Genomic DNA, 16,508 nt, shown 5'->3' with positions numbered 1-16,508 from the left:
AATAGAAGTTCTAAAAAGTGTCGATGAAGGCAAATGTTGTTGCATGGTGTTTTGCGATCTTTAAAAGCGTTTGATCGAGTGTGGCATAAAGGTATAATTTACAATTAAAAAATGTATGACATCAACGGAAATATGCTGGATTGGTTTGAGAGTTTTTTAAGCAACAGAACTCAAAAGGTAATGTATAGAAATCATTTTCTTCTGTGGGCTATGTTACACAGGCAATTGTGCCTCACGTGAAATTCACGTTAATTTCACGTGAATTTCACGTGAAAAAATTCACGTGAATTTCACGTGAAAAGAGCACTCACACGAATTTCACGTGAAATTCTTCACGTGAAATTCACGTGAAAATAACGTGAATTTCACGTGAAATTCACGTGAATTTCACATATGTAAACTAGTACACATGCACCGGCATGCTTTTCATACCTTAGAATTTTTTTTAGCCTCTCCAATGATTTCTTTGTATTAAAAAATTAATTAATTTGGTTTCAATTTTATCATGGTTAAAGAAAGCATTTTACATCCCATCAAAATGTATAATCAAAACAAAAAACAAATGTCATCTTATATGTATAAATTTTATTTTTCCTACGTAAAATTTAATAAAAAATTGTTCTCCTTCACTCTCAGTCATGATCATCTTCACTCTCAAAGTCAACCTCGTGCACCTAAAATTCAAACGGATAATTATAATATATATCAAGATACTAATATGATATCATAATCATGAAACAGGATGTAATATTTTGTACTGTGTATTGTACATACATCTAAAGCTTCTAATATCTCTCAATCCGCTTTTCCTCTCGGGCTTGGAGTTTCTCCCATTTAAGAGGATCTTCATCTGAGTCTATCCTTTCCTTGTGCTCTTTCAATTCAACCCAGAAATCCAAGGAGACTGGTTCCCGACCTCTGAGTTTTTTAAGGAGCTTCTTCTCATGGCAGAAGGAGCGCTGAAGATAGATTTTTAAAAATCAATATATTTAACAAGTATACATACATTGTGTTTTTTGGTTCATGCATTTTAATGTTGGATGTCGTAGTCAATTTGATCAAGGTACAGCAATTTTGGTGATCAGACATATATTAATACAGTGTATATAGTAAATAACATAAATAAATAATAATTACCAAAATGATGGTCATCTTGATAATTTCCAAGTTCACAGCATCTGTGAACTTGGAAAAGATGGTCCTGGCCAGTTCTGCCAACTGCATTGCCCCCACATCTAATTTTTCTGAAAGCAACTAAAAAAAACCAAATCTATTTATGAAAATGTCTTACAACACACCATCAAGCCAATTTGTTTGTGTGAACTTCTCAGCAGCTTAGACATCATATTCATGACATCATAATCATTACTATACAAGCTTATGGTTCTACAGAAATACAAGCATAACACACTTTTATAACATGTCTTCATTACTAATTATATTTTTATTGCAGATGATCCACAACATCACTGTTTCTTATTATGATTATCATTCCTTGGAATGTGGCCATTTGTCTGAACAAATTTGAGAACCCTTAAGAATTCAAATTTTGTTCATAAAAGTGATCCCTTTTGCATTTATTCAATATGGGCTAAAAACTAAAATGATGTAAAATAAATTTAAATGTTGACCTTGGATTTGGTCTGTGCCCTGAAGTCAACGAACTTTCTTGCCGCATACTTTCGAACACTTCTGAGAACTACAGGAAGATCAGCGGTTACCCCGTTCTTTTGAAGAAGTACTGTCACTTTAGCCTGTAGTAATAAAGATTATAGTAAATGTAGTGCAGAGTACTCACTTTAAGTAATTTATTCATGCACAAATAAAACAATAATTAACTAATACATTTCATAGAAATTGATAATTTGTGTTATTTATCAGACATGCCTATCAGCTGATTACTTAATATAATTGCCTGCTTAATTTACTTTTCATTAACTTACTTTTAATTCTGTGTCTGGATTGACTGGGAATAGCATGATAGGGAACTTTTTCTTCAGGTGTTCAACAAGAGGGGCCTTTGATAAATAATGAGTATGAAGAAATTATTAATTCAATTTGTTTTGATCATAGACTATATGAGAGAGAGAGAGAGAAAAACAGAGAGAGAGAGAGAGAGAGAGAGAGAGAGAGAGAGAGAGAGAGAGATACCTCTATGGGTGATTTCTCTACAGTAAATCCAGTAGTGTTTGGACTTTGCTTATTTGTGTTCTTAGACAGTTCCTCTTTTAGTTCTTTTAATTCCTGTACTATAATAAATTAAAAAAACAAATCAAATTCATTGAAAACAACAATTTTGAATCAAACTATTTTCAGAAAAAAGGAGATATTTTCCATGCATGATGAATGAAATATTTAGAGTTATGCGCACGTACAGACACAGAGAGAGAGAGAGAGAGAGAGAGAGAGAGAGAGAGAGAGAGAGAGAGAGAGAGAGAGAGAGAGAGAGAGAGAGAGAGAGAGAGAGAGAGAGAGAGAGAGGGATAGAGAGAAAAAAATTATCCGTAATTCTTTTTTAATATAAATATATATACATACAGACTTGTTTCAGAAGTTTTGTGTTTTCAACACAGCCATGGCAGGAATTTGAGGCACCCGAATGTCTGCTTAATAGTCTTGGGCTCGGGGGCTCCGAGTCCGAAAACATTGTCTCGCTGTTCTCTATTGTTTTCTGGCTATCCTATAATTTTAATAATATACTTAAAACCAAATATATGTTCAGTAGTAATAAGTTTTACGTGTGTGTTGAAAATACTAAATTGAGTATGGGTGTTTTTCACTATTGCTTTTTGATAAATTAATAGATCCTATATATATCGTTTATTTTTAACTTGGATTTTCCCTATGGGCGGAGCTTATGCAGTAAACAAAGGCATGCATATTCCTTCAGCGTAAAACAACAGCTAAAACTATGAATTTGATTATCCTGCTGATGAATTTTTTGATGTTTTTTTTATAAATAGTATATACATACCTCATACATATCTTTAATTTGACACTTCCACTCTCCCTTTCTTAATGTTGACAGTATTGTCTGCTTGACCTAGTTGTCGTCTGCAAATCTCGTGCAACGAGAATCTTACTCTTTAAAACGTTTCAAATATTCAGATAAGGGTTAATATTTTTCAAGGAGTAGATTGACGTCGATGAGCTGTCAAATATGTATCGGACAAAATTCAAGAAAAAAGAACGTTTCATTTGTGAATGCTGCGATTTTTCCACTGACCGATTTAATAACTACAAGCGACACTGTGAAACAAAAAAACACAGAGATTGTTTAGATTTAACAAATCACGAGGAAACTCTTTCAGTTAGCGATATTTATCAGGATCAGCGATCACAGGCCGATGTTGATCTGACAAGTTCTGATTCTACAGACTATGCTATAGACAGCGATGGCCCATCTTGTTGTGATTATATTGAAGATCACAGCGTCACTTCAGATTCTGATGAAACAAAGGGAAACAATTCAAAGCAAATGCAACACGAAGTTTTGGACGATGACGATGATGAAGAAATCGATACAAGGATTACGAACGACCAAGAGTCCGAGCCATCCGACTGGTTTCCATTCGAATCTAAGTTGCATTTTCTTTTAAGTGTTTTACACAGCTCTAAAACTCACCGAGTTGTAAGTATTCTCTCTCTCTCTCTCTCTCTCTCTCTCTCTCTCTCTCTCTAGCTCTCTCTCTCTCTCTCTCTAGCTCTCTCTCCTCTCTCTCTCTCTCGTTCAATATTGACATTTATATCGGACATTTTGTTTTAAAACACTTTTTCCCTACATTTTCAGAGTGACGAAACACTCTCATTTATTCTCTATATTTTGAGAGAGTGTTGTGTAAAAAATGTACCTTCATTGGCTAAAATCAAGTCATTTTGGACAGAAAATCTTAAACTGGATGAGATGATACAACAGGTAAATATTTTTATTATAATTTAAATTATAATTTATTAAATCCATTTGTTTAAGAAAAATTAAGAAAAAACTGGTTTTTTTATATGAACATATACAAGTAAGTACATGTACATGTAGAAAAACATACATAATATATACATAATATATATTCTTGACATACACACACAGATATATATATTGCATGTAAAGTGTGTGGAAAGCTACTGCAGTTATAACACTGTAACACACACAGGGGGTAGCAAGACTTTTAGGCCCCAAGATGTTTAGGCCCTTCATTGATAAGACGCTTAGGCCCCAAGATGTTTAGGCCCCAAGATTTTTAGGCACCAGCCTACATTTTTCTAAGTTAATTATAATTTTCATTTTATTTTTTAAATGAATAATGGTTTAGGCACCAGCATACATTTGTATAAGTTAATTATAATTTACATTTTATTATTCAAAACTTCATTTACTTTCAAAATTATAAAGAAGTATAATCTGCATCTTATGCATAATTTATTATTTTTTAAATATCATATTATTTTGTCACATCATATTATTTTCTATATTTAATTTTCTAATTAGAGATCAAAGAAATGGTAAAGACTTTCATTTACTTTTTGTATGACATGAATTAAATTGTTAAAACAACACCCCCACCGTATCCTGCTCCCTCTCTAGATAGGTGCTAATTAGGAGAAGATAATGAAGAGATCCTCTAGTAATACAATAGGGTTTCACACCTCACTTTGGAAGTAAACCATGAAGAGACGGGTCTCCAAAAGAAGACAGGCCAAATACAATGTACAAGTTAAGCTTCATTGGCAGAAAAATTACATAATATGGGGAGATATCCTTTAATTGTACAAATATGATCACAGAAATAATATTTCACTTGTATTTGGGTAATAAGTAGGTGAATTCTTTTGGGATATATAAGGATTCTTAAAAATATTATGTATAAATCAGTTGCCATAGATAAGCTTACTGAACAATTTTATGACATTCAAGTGTTGTATAATTCCAATAATAGAAAAAAATACAATGATTTGTTTTCTTTTCTTGAAATATCAATAATGAAATATTTCTCTTATATAACATTTGTTCGTTTCTTTGTGATGATTGTATGATTTGATCACGGCATTAACTGATTTAAAGCACGGACACATGCAAGTTTATAGCATAATGTTTCCGTAATTAAAGTTTTTCAAGAACTTGTATATAAAGTAAATAACGCTATGTTTGCGTAACGATTGTTAGTTTACTACAAATTAAAGTAAATTGCATTTATTGGCTCCAAAGTGCTTAAAAGCCATGTTCTTTCAACTATCAGTTATTATTAACGATTGTTAGTTGACTACAAATTAAAGTAAATTGCATTTATTGGCTCAAAAGTGCTTAAAAGCCATGTTCTTTCAACTATCAGTTATTATTATAAACAACAGGTGCCTAAACATCTTGGGGCCTAAACATCTTGGGGACTAAACATCTTACCTGGGGCCTAACCGTCTTGGGGCCTAAACATGTTGGGGCCTAAACGTCTGCAATTCACACAGGGTACTGAGGGACCAGGCAAAATTTATCACAATGATGGGACCTGAACAAATTAAAATATCCATTAAAAAAATTGACATGTCCCATGGCTTTCACATTGAAAAAAAATATGTGTCTCATGCCTTTACCCTTTTATTGTATATATGCATCAAAAATGTAGAACCGCATGCAAAGTTTGAACATTTTTCATGAAATTCTTATTGGTTTCCAGCTACCCTGCATGGTGTGTTTGATTTTTTTTAAATTTAAGGCAGGCATCACACTTGTAGTTTTTACTGTTTTAGCATGGTTTAATTAAAGGAGACTGAAATCAGAATAGATATTAAGATAATCACTAAATATGATTGTTAGCTTCCTTTTTCATGGAAACAAGAAACCACATGCAGGACGGCATGTCTATTTTTAAATAAAAATGCTACAAATCATCCAATTGACCAAAAAGGAGCAATTCTTAGCATCAATGATGATTATTCCAAATATTGTGAGAAATAACTCAAGGAAATTGCCACAAGTTTCATAATATTAGGTACCGTAAAATATTTCAAACTATTGCTATTTATGAAAATCAAAAGATAGGGGGAGGGTATACATGTAAGGGTTATATTTCTAAGTGATGTGATGCTATTATCATGATAATATCATGTAGATGTATGAAGCATTTGAATAAGGTTTCTTATTAAAGGAGGTAGAACAATTGACCTCTAACAGATTAAGTAAATATGCTTTTTTGAAGGAGAGCCCTATGAATCTGTGTTAAATAGGGGAGAGTGGAAGAATCTGTGTTAAATAGGGGAGAGTGGAAATGGTGGGTTCACTTAAATGGCCATATTTCTCTTAAACCTCAATGGAATTGGCAATATGAGGCATACCTTTTCTCAGAATTGCATAAGCTTTCTAATTTTAGGACAAGATATCTTTTCATAGAATGTTAGTGTAAGTTAAAGGTAGCGCAGTAGCAGTAGCAATAACAAGGGGAGTAACTTACTCTTAAATGATTTTTAAAAAGATTTTTTGTGTTTAAGAAATGAAATGTTTAAAAATAATAAATGTTTTTCTTGAGTTGAGAACTGTAATTCATTTAAAAAAATGTGCTCGTCCCATGGGTACTTAATACTAAAAAAAGTATTAACGCGCTTTACTCAATTTGTATGCACACACTGCTGCAGTTATGAGACAATGTCTTTCAAAAATAATGATTCAATGCTTAAATATATATATGATGTATTATTCCCTTGTATATTATTAGAATACAGATGAAAATGGGAATATCCATTGGATGGTCAAACCATCTGCGATGCTTCAAATGCTTATAGCAAATCCTAGCACTGCACAGAAAATAGACAGGTATTCACTTAAATTAAATTTCTTTGGTGAATTGTGGGATTTGTTGGTTGATTTATTTAGCTTAAAATTACATATACATTATTTTTTTTATATAACATGTATTTGTTCCAGATATCCAAATATCTTAAAAATCGGCACTCATAAAATCACAACACAAAGCTCTGCTGAAAAGTGGAAGGAAATGAAATTCCATTGGGGCAAAAGCAAAACAATGGATTTTATTTTGGGAGAGATTATTGAATTTTCCCACAAAGAGAAAACACTGTTGGGGAAAATTAGACAGTTCATGGTAAAGGAATGTGACCAGGTAATTAAATAATTCAATAATATTGTCAGACTCACATAATGTATCTCTTTGATCTCGGCAATAACTGTAGTAGATTTGTTCATATTTCTATATCAATTGTTTGGTATATCAAATTATTTACAGGAAAATGGTGAACTCTGTGTTGAAGTTGAGGAACTCAGAAAGGGTGATCACCCCTACTTTGAAGATTTGTTTAATGAAGAAGAAAATAGGTAACTGGACTATTAATATTAAGTGCCAAGCTCAGAATTTTTTATCATGCCCCCCGCAAACAAAGTAGAGAAACATTGGAAGCTCCTACTACACATACAGAGTTCTTATGACCTGAGGATGTGTCATTAACTTAATTGACCATGGGTCAGTAAAGCAGTTTAAGGTCATTGTTAAAAAAATGCATAATTCCTGTCTAGGCCATATCTTGTTATGGAAAATGATTAGAAGCTAAAATTTGACTCAAAGGTTATTATGTCTTGACCTTGAGCTTTGATCATTTGTGCAAGTTCAAGGTCAAGTTCAAGGTCACTATAAGAAAGAGATGCATCCAAGAAGTAATCAAGTTATTATTTGCGAGCTTGCTCAAAGTACCTCTAGTTTATCCAGATTTGTCATTTGCATATTAATATGGTTTGAAATATCTTTTTGCATGTAGAACTATTTGCTCTGATTTTTAAATTTTATACTTTTTAAAGGTGTTTGGTGATTATGAACAAATCACTCTGTGTCCCAATTGATAAATGTTCTAAGTACACAGTATCTCAGCCAATTGATGTGTACCTGAGAGAGGTTAATGATGGATATGAGAACTTCAATTTACTGTCAGAAGAGGTAAGCATTTGAATATCTACATATTATATATATATATATATATATATATATATGTGTGTGTGTGTGTGTGTGTGTGATCTATCATGGTTTTTAATGGTATATGACCCAAATTTTTATCCAACAAGATGTTTGTTTTCTAACCTCAACCCTTGGCGAGGGGATAGAAAACATGAAACGAGTTGGATAAAAATCATTTACCATTCCAAATCAAGTGAGATATTCTTTTTATTCTTTGTTTTACCACGTCTTTTGTTAAACCTCAATCTCATCTGTAAAAATTATGATTGTGAGCCTCACAACACATTTACTGCAAGATGTCAACAACTTAAATGTCAATAAAACAGCATTAATTTTTAAAATTATATTGCAATGAAAATTATAATTTTTTTTTTTTCAGGAGAAAAGGGATTTTTTTGCAACATCTTCACTCTGGAAAGGAAAACCCATCATTAAAATTCCTCTTAATATATTTGTGGATGATTTGTCTGCAAACCAGTCCCGGAGATGGGCTCCTTTGCATGGGATACAAGCTCAATTGGCTGGTCTTCCTTTGGAGGAAAAAAACAAGAACAAGAACTCGATATTTCTAGCAGCATCAGAACAGGTTGCAATGATGGAGCTTTTAAAGCCAGTATGTGACGACATAAAAATGTGCGCAGAGTACGTATGACGTAAGAACACATACAATAATTTGAACATCGATGGAAGTTTGTCCACGTACATGTATATATTAGGTGTTTAAATCTGACTTTTTTAGAATAGGAGTTGACAGCTATGACGCCTTTTTAAAGCAAGAAATAACGCTAACATCAGAAATTTCATCCATAATATCCGACTACCAGATGATGAGTTTGGTTTCAAATCACATGGGACCTGCAGCAATTAAGTTTTGTCCCAAATGTTTGGTAAGAAAATTTTGAATTTGTAAAAGCTTTTAATTTCCTTCAGTTTCTTATCATTCTTTAAATGAAATTACATAACTGCAACTTTAATAAAATCCATTTCAGGCTGACAAATCAGACCCATTTACAATATGGCCATTGCGAACATCATCTGCAACAAGGAAAACACTAAGGAGACTTGAAATTCATGCTCAAGGTAGTGCAAGAACAATGATACAAAAGCAGACCGGTATCAAATTCTACGACAATTGCTTGTGGCAGCATGTTGATCCCCACAGGTATTGATTTTATTAAACAACAATTCTCTCTAGATACAAGATAGTATTAGGATTATATTATAAAGTTGTGATGCATCAATATATTGGTTTCGATATATTTTCCCTCTCCTCATAGGGATGCACCTGTAGGAATTCTTCATTTCTTGTACCTTGGATTAGCAAAACACTTGATTCAGGTAAGATATCTTTAATATCAAGAATATGGAAGTAAATTATACAGTGCACACTTGCTAAATATACCAGTATATAGTGGTTATAATATAGTTTTGCCTTGACCTATAACTAAGAAATTTTTCAGCTGGCATAAAACTTTTAATTCGAATCTCATTACCCCTTACATACAAGCATTCTTTTTCAACCTGAGCAAGATTAAGCAAATATATATGCTCTGAAAAAAGAATTTTGCATGATCCAGTATCCATAAATAACATTCTATATAATGACCTAATTTGCTTTTGAAGCACTGTGTCAGAACTCTAAGTGAACACCAGATGCAACTTTTGACTTTACATTTGGAAACTGTTGATCAAACTGACTTTTCCTACCGCATCAATGCTGACACTTTTTTCAAGTTTTTGGACAGTCGACAAGGAAAGGATTATAAACATTATGTAAGTATGAAAAGTTCAAAAGTACAACTTTTCCTTATTCTTAGACACAAGTGATGCATGGCAATGAGCAATTTCTTTAGGTGTTTATTCATGTACTTATAGATGTTAATCTTTTTACAGCTTCAGGTCGCTCCATTTAATATGGAATTCGCTGGGTTGAAAATGCCATATGTTGAAGCACTTGGAAAGCTTGCTTTGGTAATAGAGAAATGAATTATAGCCATTAAAAAAAAACATAAATGTATACTTATGATTTTAAAACTAAAATTCTAAAATTTAATCACAAAACAATAACATATTTTCACTCTTCAATCAGTTGAATTATATGTATTATTTGATTCATGTACCAGTATATTTTCAGATATCCAAGCACATTTATCAAGGTGTTACGTCAGTTGGTTCTGAATTTGAAGATTATCTTGCATTTATCAAAGACAACATTCCTCAACTTGGCAGCAAAAGCAAGACACATTTCTGTGTTCATATAGTATGTAAAATATAGCTCCCAATTGACTTGTGTTTACAGTATCACTAATAAATGACTCAATTCTGAATGTAACATATATACCATATATTAAATACTGCAAGGAAAGGCACATTAATTTCAAGCAGATATATAGATGGTTAACTATGAATGTGGCAAAATACTTTCAATAAAGGATAATAGGACGGATATATATATATAATGTAAATTCATGGCACATGTATTATATCTTGTAAGTTACCATATGGTAAATCATACATGCTTGTACTTAAATGTTAGATTGTCTGATCTTGTTTGATAATTGCAGTCTGATGACATAATAAGGCATGGCCATCCTCTTCATTTCACTGAAGACGTGTTTGAAAAAAACCACAAATCAATAAGAGAGAGTATTCGTCATCAGAACGGCCATCAAAGGTCAAGGGATACGGTCATCCAATTTGCAAAGTCAGAATTGACAAAACATGTGGTGTCTGGAGGTTTCTTGCATTTGAATGATACATGGTAACAATTTTATTGTTTAATTTATGTAAATATCAGTAATTTTTTTCAGTTCCATACGCAATTTAAATCTAATGAAATGTTATATGTTCAAGCAATATTTATCTGTTATGTATAGTTATGTCAAACCATTAGCTCATGGAAATGAAGTGTAAATATCAAAAATTTATTACATGATAGATACATTTTTTCCCCCGCATATTGATCGACTAAACAACTGATAAAAAATTATCTTGCAGGAAACAAGCTAGCAGTTTTGTGCTGTCATATGGAAATGACAAGAAAATCAAGTCTTTTCTTGGAGTCCCTGACCAAAATGAAAATTTTAAAGCTGGGGAGCTGCGGAACGTGACCAGAACTTCTTCAAGGAAACCAATGGCAAGTACATATATAATTAATGATTATAGGTTAAGAATAAATGTATAGATTATTACCTGGCCATAGTTTTTATATCGCATTCCTTATTAGCCCAATGCCACTGTATATTCAGCATGAGAGCCGCTAGGCTCGAAATCAGAGTTGAAGAAGGCATATATACCAAACTCTACATCATAATAGCTGATGGTTGACGAAAATTTTATGAAAAAATAATTAATGTACATGAATCTGTCTTAATTAAAGGAATGAATTGTATTAACTCTAAAAATGAAATTTTGTTTGTCTTTGAGGGTTTTATATATTGCTTCATCTGCATTAAACAGGGTAACCCCAATCTACTGGAAGAGTTGGAGTTGCTCACAATATCTGTTGCCATTGACACTGATATTGCTAAAGATGCAAAACTATACAGCTGCCTAGGATGCATAACAAGCGAAGGAGATTATGCAGGCATTCAAAGCTTTGTCTTATATTCAGAAACTGTAAAGGTAACTTTTAATTAAGTATAGATAATATAACAAATATGGATATAATGAATATAATGAATTCATTTCTAGGTCACCTGAGTAAACTCAGGTGACGTATTGCTATCTGTTTTCGTCCGTCGTCATGCATGACTTCTGTCGTGGGTTAACAATTTTACATTTTTAACTTCTTCTTAAAAACTACAAGGCCAATCGTTACCATTTTTGGTGTGAAGCATCTCTATGATAAGAGGAATCTCATTTATGAAATTTATGGGTCTACCACAGGAGAAGTGAGTAACTCATGATGATTTTTAAAGCTGTTTATTTGTTTTTTGTCTAAATGCCCACAGGGAGAGCTTCTGTCTGCCCCTGGGGATGGGGGATGGGAGGTTGTTTTAGATAAAACATGTATACTAACCACCTTGTTTTACATGTAGATTATCCATGAGAACATATACACATAAAACCTATCCTAAAAGTTAACAAATATGGGATTATTATTTTCTGTCAGAGGCTTGCAACTTTTTAAAATCAGGTCATGCAATCTATTATGATCTTTAAGTTTTTCGCTAAAATTATAGGTTTCATAGTCCTTTTTGAAAGAATATTTCAGGCAGGGAGATGGCCGTTATTACAAATTTATAATTTTTTTTACTTCATAATGAAACTTAATTAAATGCATATATGAGACTCCTAGACAAGTTTGGGTATGGGTTATATGCTACTCAGGTGACCATTAAGGCCTATTGGCCTCTTGTTTTTTAAAGTATTAAATTGATTTTATTTGTTGATACATTGTCTACATCAAATGGAGAATGGTTTTGTACATACAACTTTTAATGAAAACCATATAGCTATATTGAGCTTTATGGCCAACTCGGATTCTTATCATAAACTGCAATAACAGTACCAAATGTAAATGTAACAAAACATAACATCATGTAGGTTGATATGTTTTTTAAACAGAGATATTGTGACATCATTAAAAAAGGTTTATATAAGCGTTAACTTTTTAAATTAGCAAATGAAATAGCATATCACAAAAATATAATAATGTAGTTATAATGTAGGAACTAAGGGTATTGTATGTAATGTATATTCCGATATTTGTTTCAGGACAGGATTGGAGTGATTCAGAAGCTTCTACGTATAAAGACCAAGACAGCAGAACACGAGATAGCTTTTTTGAAAGTGTGCAACATTTCCTTTACAAGTTGCAACCAAGTGGTGCAGTTAACAAATGAGACTCACATTAAGAAAACATGCCACATTCGGCATGTTGTTCATGTTATTCATGACTGCAAACGAGGTGGCTGCAGAGTTGTAGAGAATCACAATGAAAAATCTCTAAAGCACAGCAATCACAATGGTTACATTATTAACAGATTTAGAATTTCCAAACTACCCGATAAGCTACAATTATAATTGTTGGTGCAGATCGATACAGTTAGTTCAAATGCAGATTAATGCTAGGTACTTTTAAATGAATATTCCAAGTCTTGTAAATGATTTTTTTTTAAATTTACCAATTGGAATAACATTGTATTAATAAATAGATAAATTAAAGAAAAATTTGCTACAGCAAAAATCTCATTATAATGACATTTTTCAAAGAAAACCAATGAGTTTTGTCAGTAATGTTTACATATGACAACAGCAAAAGATTCTTGCCTTATTTTTTGGAAAATTATCTAACTAGTGTTATTTTTGATTTGTAGTCATTCTGCTTTGAAATGTTCACTTATCACTTGTAAAGTTTTACAATAGAATAGCATTAGCAGTTTTGTGTGCCTTTATTGTGTATAAAGCACCTTTTCTAATCTAAATAAGTTTGTATTTCTATTCTTGTTATAAAATAGGTTTGTATTTCTGTTCTTTTTATACATGTTAAATAGGTTTGTATTTCTATTATTGTTATACATGTAAACTCTTTATTATATGATGATGATATTGTATTACTACCTGAAAGCAAAAATGGGTTTACATAACTGTTTAAATATTCTTGAAACAGTTCACCCTTGAAACATGTTGTTCTAAATCAAAATTACAGGTCAATATTGAAAAATCAAAAGTTCTTTTATTTAATTCAAATGTGAAATCTTGTATTGATAAATTAATTTACTTATAATGGAAATTTACTTCAAACTGTGTCAAAATATTGTCATTTGGTTTAACTTTAATATGTAATGTACTGTTTATAACTTTGCTACAGCAGTTCTCATGGAAAAGACCAGAAAAGCTTACTATAAGATCAAGAAGACAATTGGACTAGAAAACCTGTGTAAACTTTTAGAAAAACTTTTTGACTATATAGTAACACCAGTTCTTTTGTAGTGAGATATGGGGTTTATTTGCTAAAAATTGATGAAAATTCTGTTATCTATCAGAATTTTTTTCCTCTTATGTGAATGGGATATATAATGATATATCTATGTAAACAATATTCTGTTTATACATATCTTAGGCCTTTGCCTATTATTGTAAGTGTGTTTGTGCCAATAAAATATTAGTATTTGTTATACTTGTATTAGTCATATAATTTATTGTTGTATATTTTTAAAAAATACTAAAAAGTATACAAATGATAGTTTCAAAAAAAGGCTTATTATGTATCTTTATTTCAAAAGTTATTTTTTCATGATAAACATACATCATATATTTCATAAATTTAAAAGAAATATTTGTCTTTTGCGTACTAATTGATGCATATTGTTGTTAAAAACCCAAATAAATAAATGCAAATTTGATGCTACCAATTTGATCTTGTTTCATGTTGTATATTCCTTTCACAATAATGAATTAAGTATGGTAGTCATTCTTAATAATATGATAAACAGTCTAATTTTTCCGAATATTGACAGTACTTAAAAAAGGATGCATATTGAAAGCAATTATAAAAGCAAAACAAGAAATTATAATAGAAAAGTGAACATGCTTTTGGAAAAGAAAAATAATTCATGTGAAAACAATTTCACGTGAAATTCACATGAAATTTTTCACGTGAATTTCACGTGAAACTGTTTTCACGTGAAATTTTAGTGAAAAATGTGTGAAATTTTCACGTTAAATTCACGTGAAACACATTCACGTGAAATTAACGTGAACAAATTCACGTGAAATTCACGTGAAGCTTAACGTGAAATTCACGTGAAGCTCATTTCACGTGAATTTCACGTGAGGCACAATTGGCTGTGTATCAGGTCATGTCAAAATTCGACAAACTTGTAGCGATTTGTACCATGTCGGATGTGTTATTTCATAGCATGAGGGTACAAATGCAAAGACTATGGATTTAAAATGTGCAAAGTTGAAAGTTTAATTTTCTATAAAAAAAAAAAAACAATTAAGCTGCAAAATGTGCACCATACGAAGGAACTGCGTCAAATCTTAAATTGTTTATGCCTGAGTTACACAATCAGAATTACACACATTTAAACTCAGGCTCACACACCAACACGATTGCATATTAAGATTTGCATGTCTGGATTTTTGAACACGATTACTCTCCATACCTATACAATCTCTGCATTACTGTGATACAGACTATAGTAATAAAGTATTTTTTTTACCTGAACAAATTCCCTTTTAGCGCACATTTTTATACCAAATTTTGAAATGTGTGCAACCTCTGATTTTGTCTACATAGAAATATTCTACAAAATTACTGCATTATATAAAAATACATGATCCTGTATTTCTTACATGTAACACACATACAAAACACAATCGTTGCGCATAATAAGGTATACTTATAACGATAATTGATTTATCACGAGTTGTTCTCAATATTCAGTGAATATTAACTAATATGCAATTTTAAAATTTTGATATCACAATGCAATAACGTCACAATGGCTTTCTCTGCATGTATTGAAATTGAAATGTATTGAAATGTTTGGAATTTTGCATTATATTTCGCGTACTAAAATGGATTAAATACGTGATAAAAGGAACATTTTATGGATTCAATTGGTATTTGATTTTTATCTAGCTCGTGTGTATTATATACCCTCACCAAGGTTCGAGATTAACACTCGTTGGATAAAATCGTATAATATATCAAACCACAAATAATCATAGTATTCTACTACATTTATTGTCGAGATAAAAAAATGCCGCGGACTAAATTCTCTAATATACCACAAACGTCATCAGAAAATTATCAGATCAGATAAAATTATAAATCACGCACAAATCATGAAAGTATAACTTCAGAGTGTAATTTAAGAAGTTTTTAAAACATGTCGATTCCACGTCTTATTTTTACTCAAAACGATGTGTATTGCCTCAAATATTTATTTTGAAGAGCTCTATGCGGCTGTTTCAAGGACCTCCCTAAGACATTTGCACTGCGTGTTTCTACATTAAATAAATAACGTCTGGTATTAATAGCGTAATAAATTGTCTTTATAATTGAAAGGAATGTGAATCAAAGATATTTTCAATAAGTGAAGTGTATTAAATATCCAACGAAAAAAACTTGGCTTCTGCATGTCATTTCAATCTGTAGCCTATGATCACATGTAAACTACCGCTGGGATTACACAATCATTGGACATACTGATTTATAAGTAGAAACGAAATAAAGTTATCGTTATTGTAAATGTTGCAGGACAGCTTCCTCGGTCTCGAAATGTTGTTTCAAGTATGAAAGCATCGGCTAACACCCCGGCTTTTATGTTTCAAAACTGTTACAACATTTCGAGCCCGAGGAGGATATTCTACACCATTCACGAAAACTCGTACTTAATTTCTTAGTTCTTTTAATTTGATGCAATACATACTTGTAATACGATCATGGACATCATTTATCCTCTCTTCAAGCCGTTGAACTAATGACCCGTTCAATTCTTCTGTCATAGAATGCACGTCTAACAACGACAGACTCGTGTATCGCACTTGAACCTTTAGGTCGTCTAAGTTCCTTAGAAGTCGTTGTATTTATTTTGTAGTAAATGT

General features: G+C 31.7%; 2 protein-coding genes across 2 annotated transcripts; one reads left to right on the top strand and one right to left on the bottom strand.

Annotated features, from left to right (window-relative positions):
- Positions 1-774: 774 nt before the first annotated feature.
- LOC105318684 (uncharacterized) lies at positions 775-3,115 on the bottom strand. Its single transcript, XM_066072306.1, has 7 exons — positions 2,975-3,115; positions 2,539-2,680; positions 2,152-2,249; positions 1,944-2,018; positions 1,632-1,754; positions 1,138-1,254; positions 775-959 (listed from the first exon to the last, which is right to left on the bottom strand). Exons 1-7 carry the CDS (start codon positions 2,981-2,983, stop codon positions 786-788), a joined length of 738 nt encoding a protein of 245 aa, XP_065928378.1. The 5' UTR covers positions 2,984-3,115; the 3' UTR covers positions 775-785.
- Positions 3,116-3,160: 45 nt separating this feature from the next.
- Positions 3,161-14,430, top strand: LOC136271791 (uncharacterized). The gene is made up of 17 exons (XM_066072299.1): positions 3,161-3,631; positions 3,791-3,916; positions 6,699-6,796; positions 6,908-7,103; positions 7,227-7,315; positions 7,793-7,928; positions 8,326-8,588; positions 8,686-8,833; positions 8,936-9,108; positions 9,224-9,284; positions 9,570-9,719; positions 9,840-9,917; positions 10,081-10,206; positions 10,511-10,707; positions 10,944-11,082; positions 11,406-11,570; positions 12,666-14,430. Exons 1-17 carry the CDS (start codon positions 3,161-3,163, stop codon positions 12,972-12,974), a joined length of 2,925 nt encoding a protein of 974 aa, XP_065928371.1. The 3' UTR covers positions 12,975-14,430.
- The last annotated feature ends 2,078 nt before the right edge of the window (positions 14,431-16,508 follow it).

Source organism: Magallana gigas, chromosome 9 (assembly GCF_963853765.1).
Source record: "Magallana gigas chromosome 9, xbMagGiga1.1, whole genome shotgun sequence".
NCBI lineage: Eukaryota > Metazoa > Mollusca > Bivalvia > Ostreida > Ostreidae > Magallana > Magallana gigas.
This window is presented reverse-complemented; position numbering and strand designations above follow the sequence as displayed.

Bases quoted from the DNA above. Each gene is read 5' to 3' on its own strand.
- LOC105318684 (XM_066072306.1), bottom strand. The intron at 1,755-1,943 runs GTAAGTTAATGA...TTATTACTACAG, and splicing joins ATCCAGACACAGAATTAAAA to GCTAAAGTGACAGTACTTCT. The intron at 1,255-1,631 runs GTCAACATTTAA...GGTTTTTTTTAG, and splicing joins GGGCACAGACCAAATCCAAG to TTGCTTTCAGAAAAATTAGA.
- LOC136271791 (XM_066072299.1), top strand. From the start codon at position 3,161: ATGTATCGGACAAAATTCAAGAAAAAAGAACGTTTCATTTGTGAATGC. The intron at 3,917-6,698 runs GTAAATATTTTT...GTATATTATTAG, and splicing joins TGGATGAGATGATACAACAG to AATACAGATGAAAATGGGAA. The intron at 8,589-8,685 runs GTACGTATGACG...TGACTTTTTTAG, and splicing joins GACATAAAAATGTGCGCAGA to AATAGGAGTTGACAGCTATG.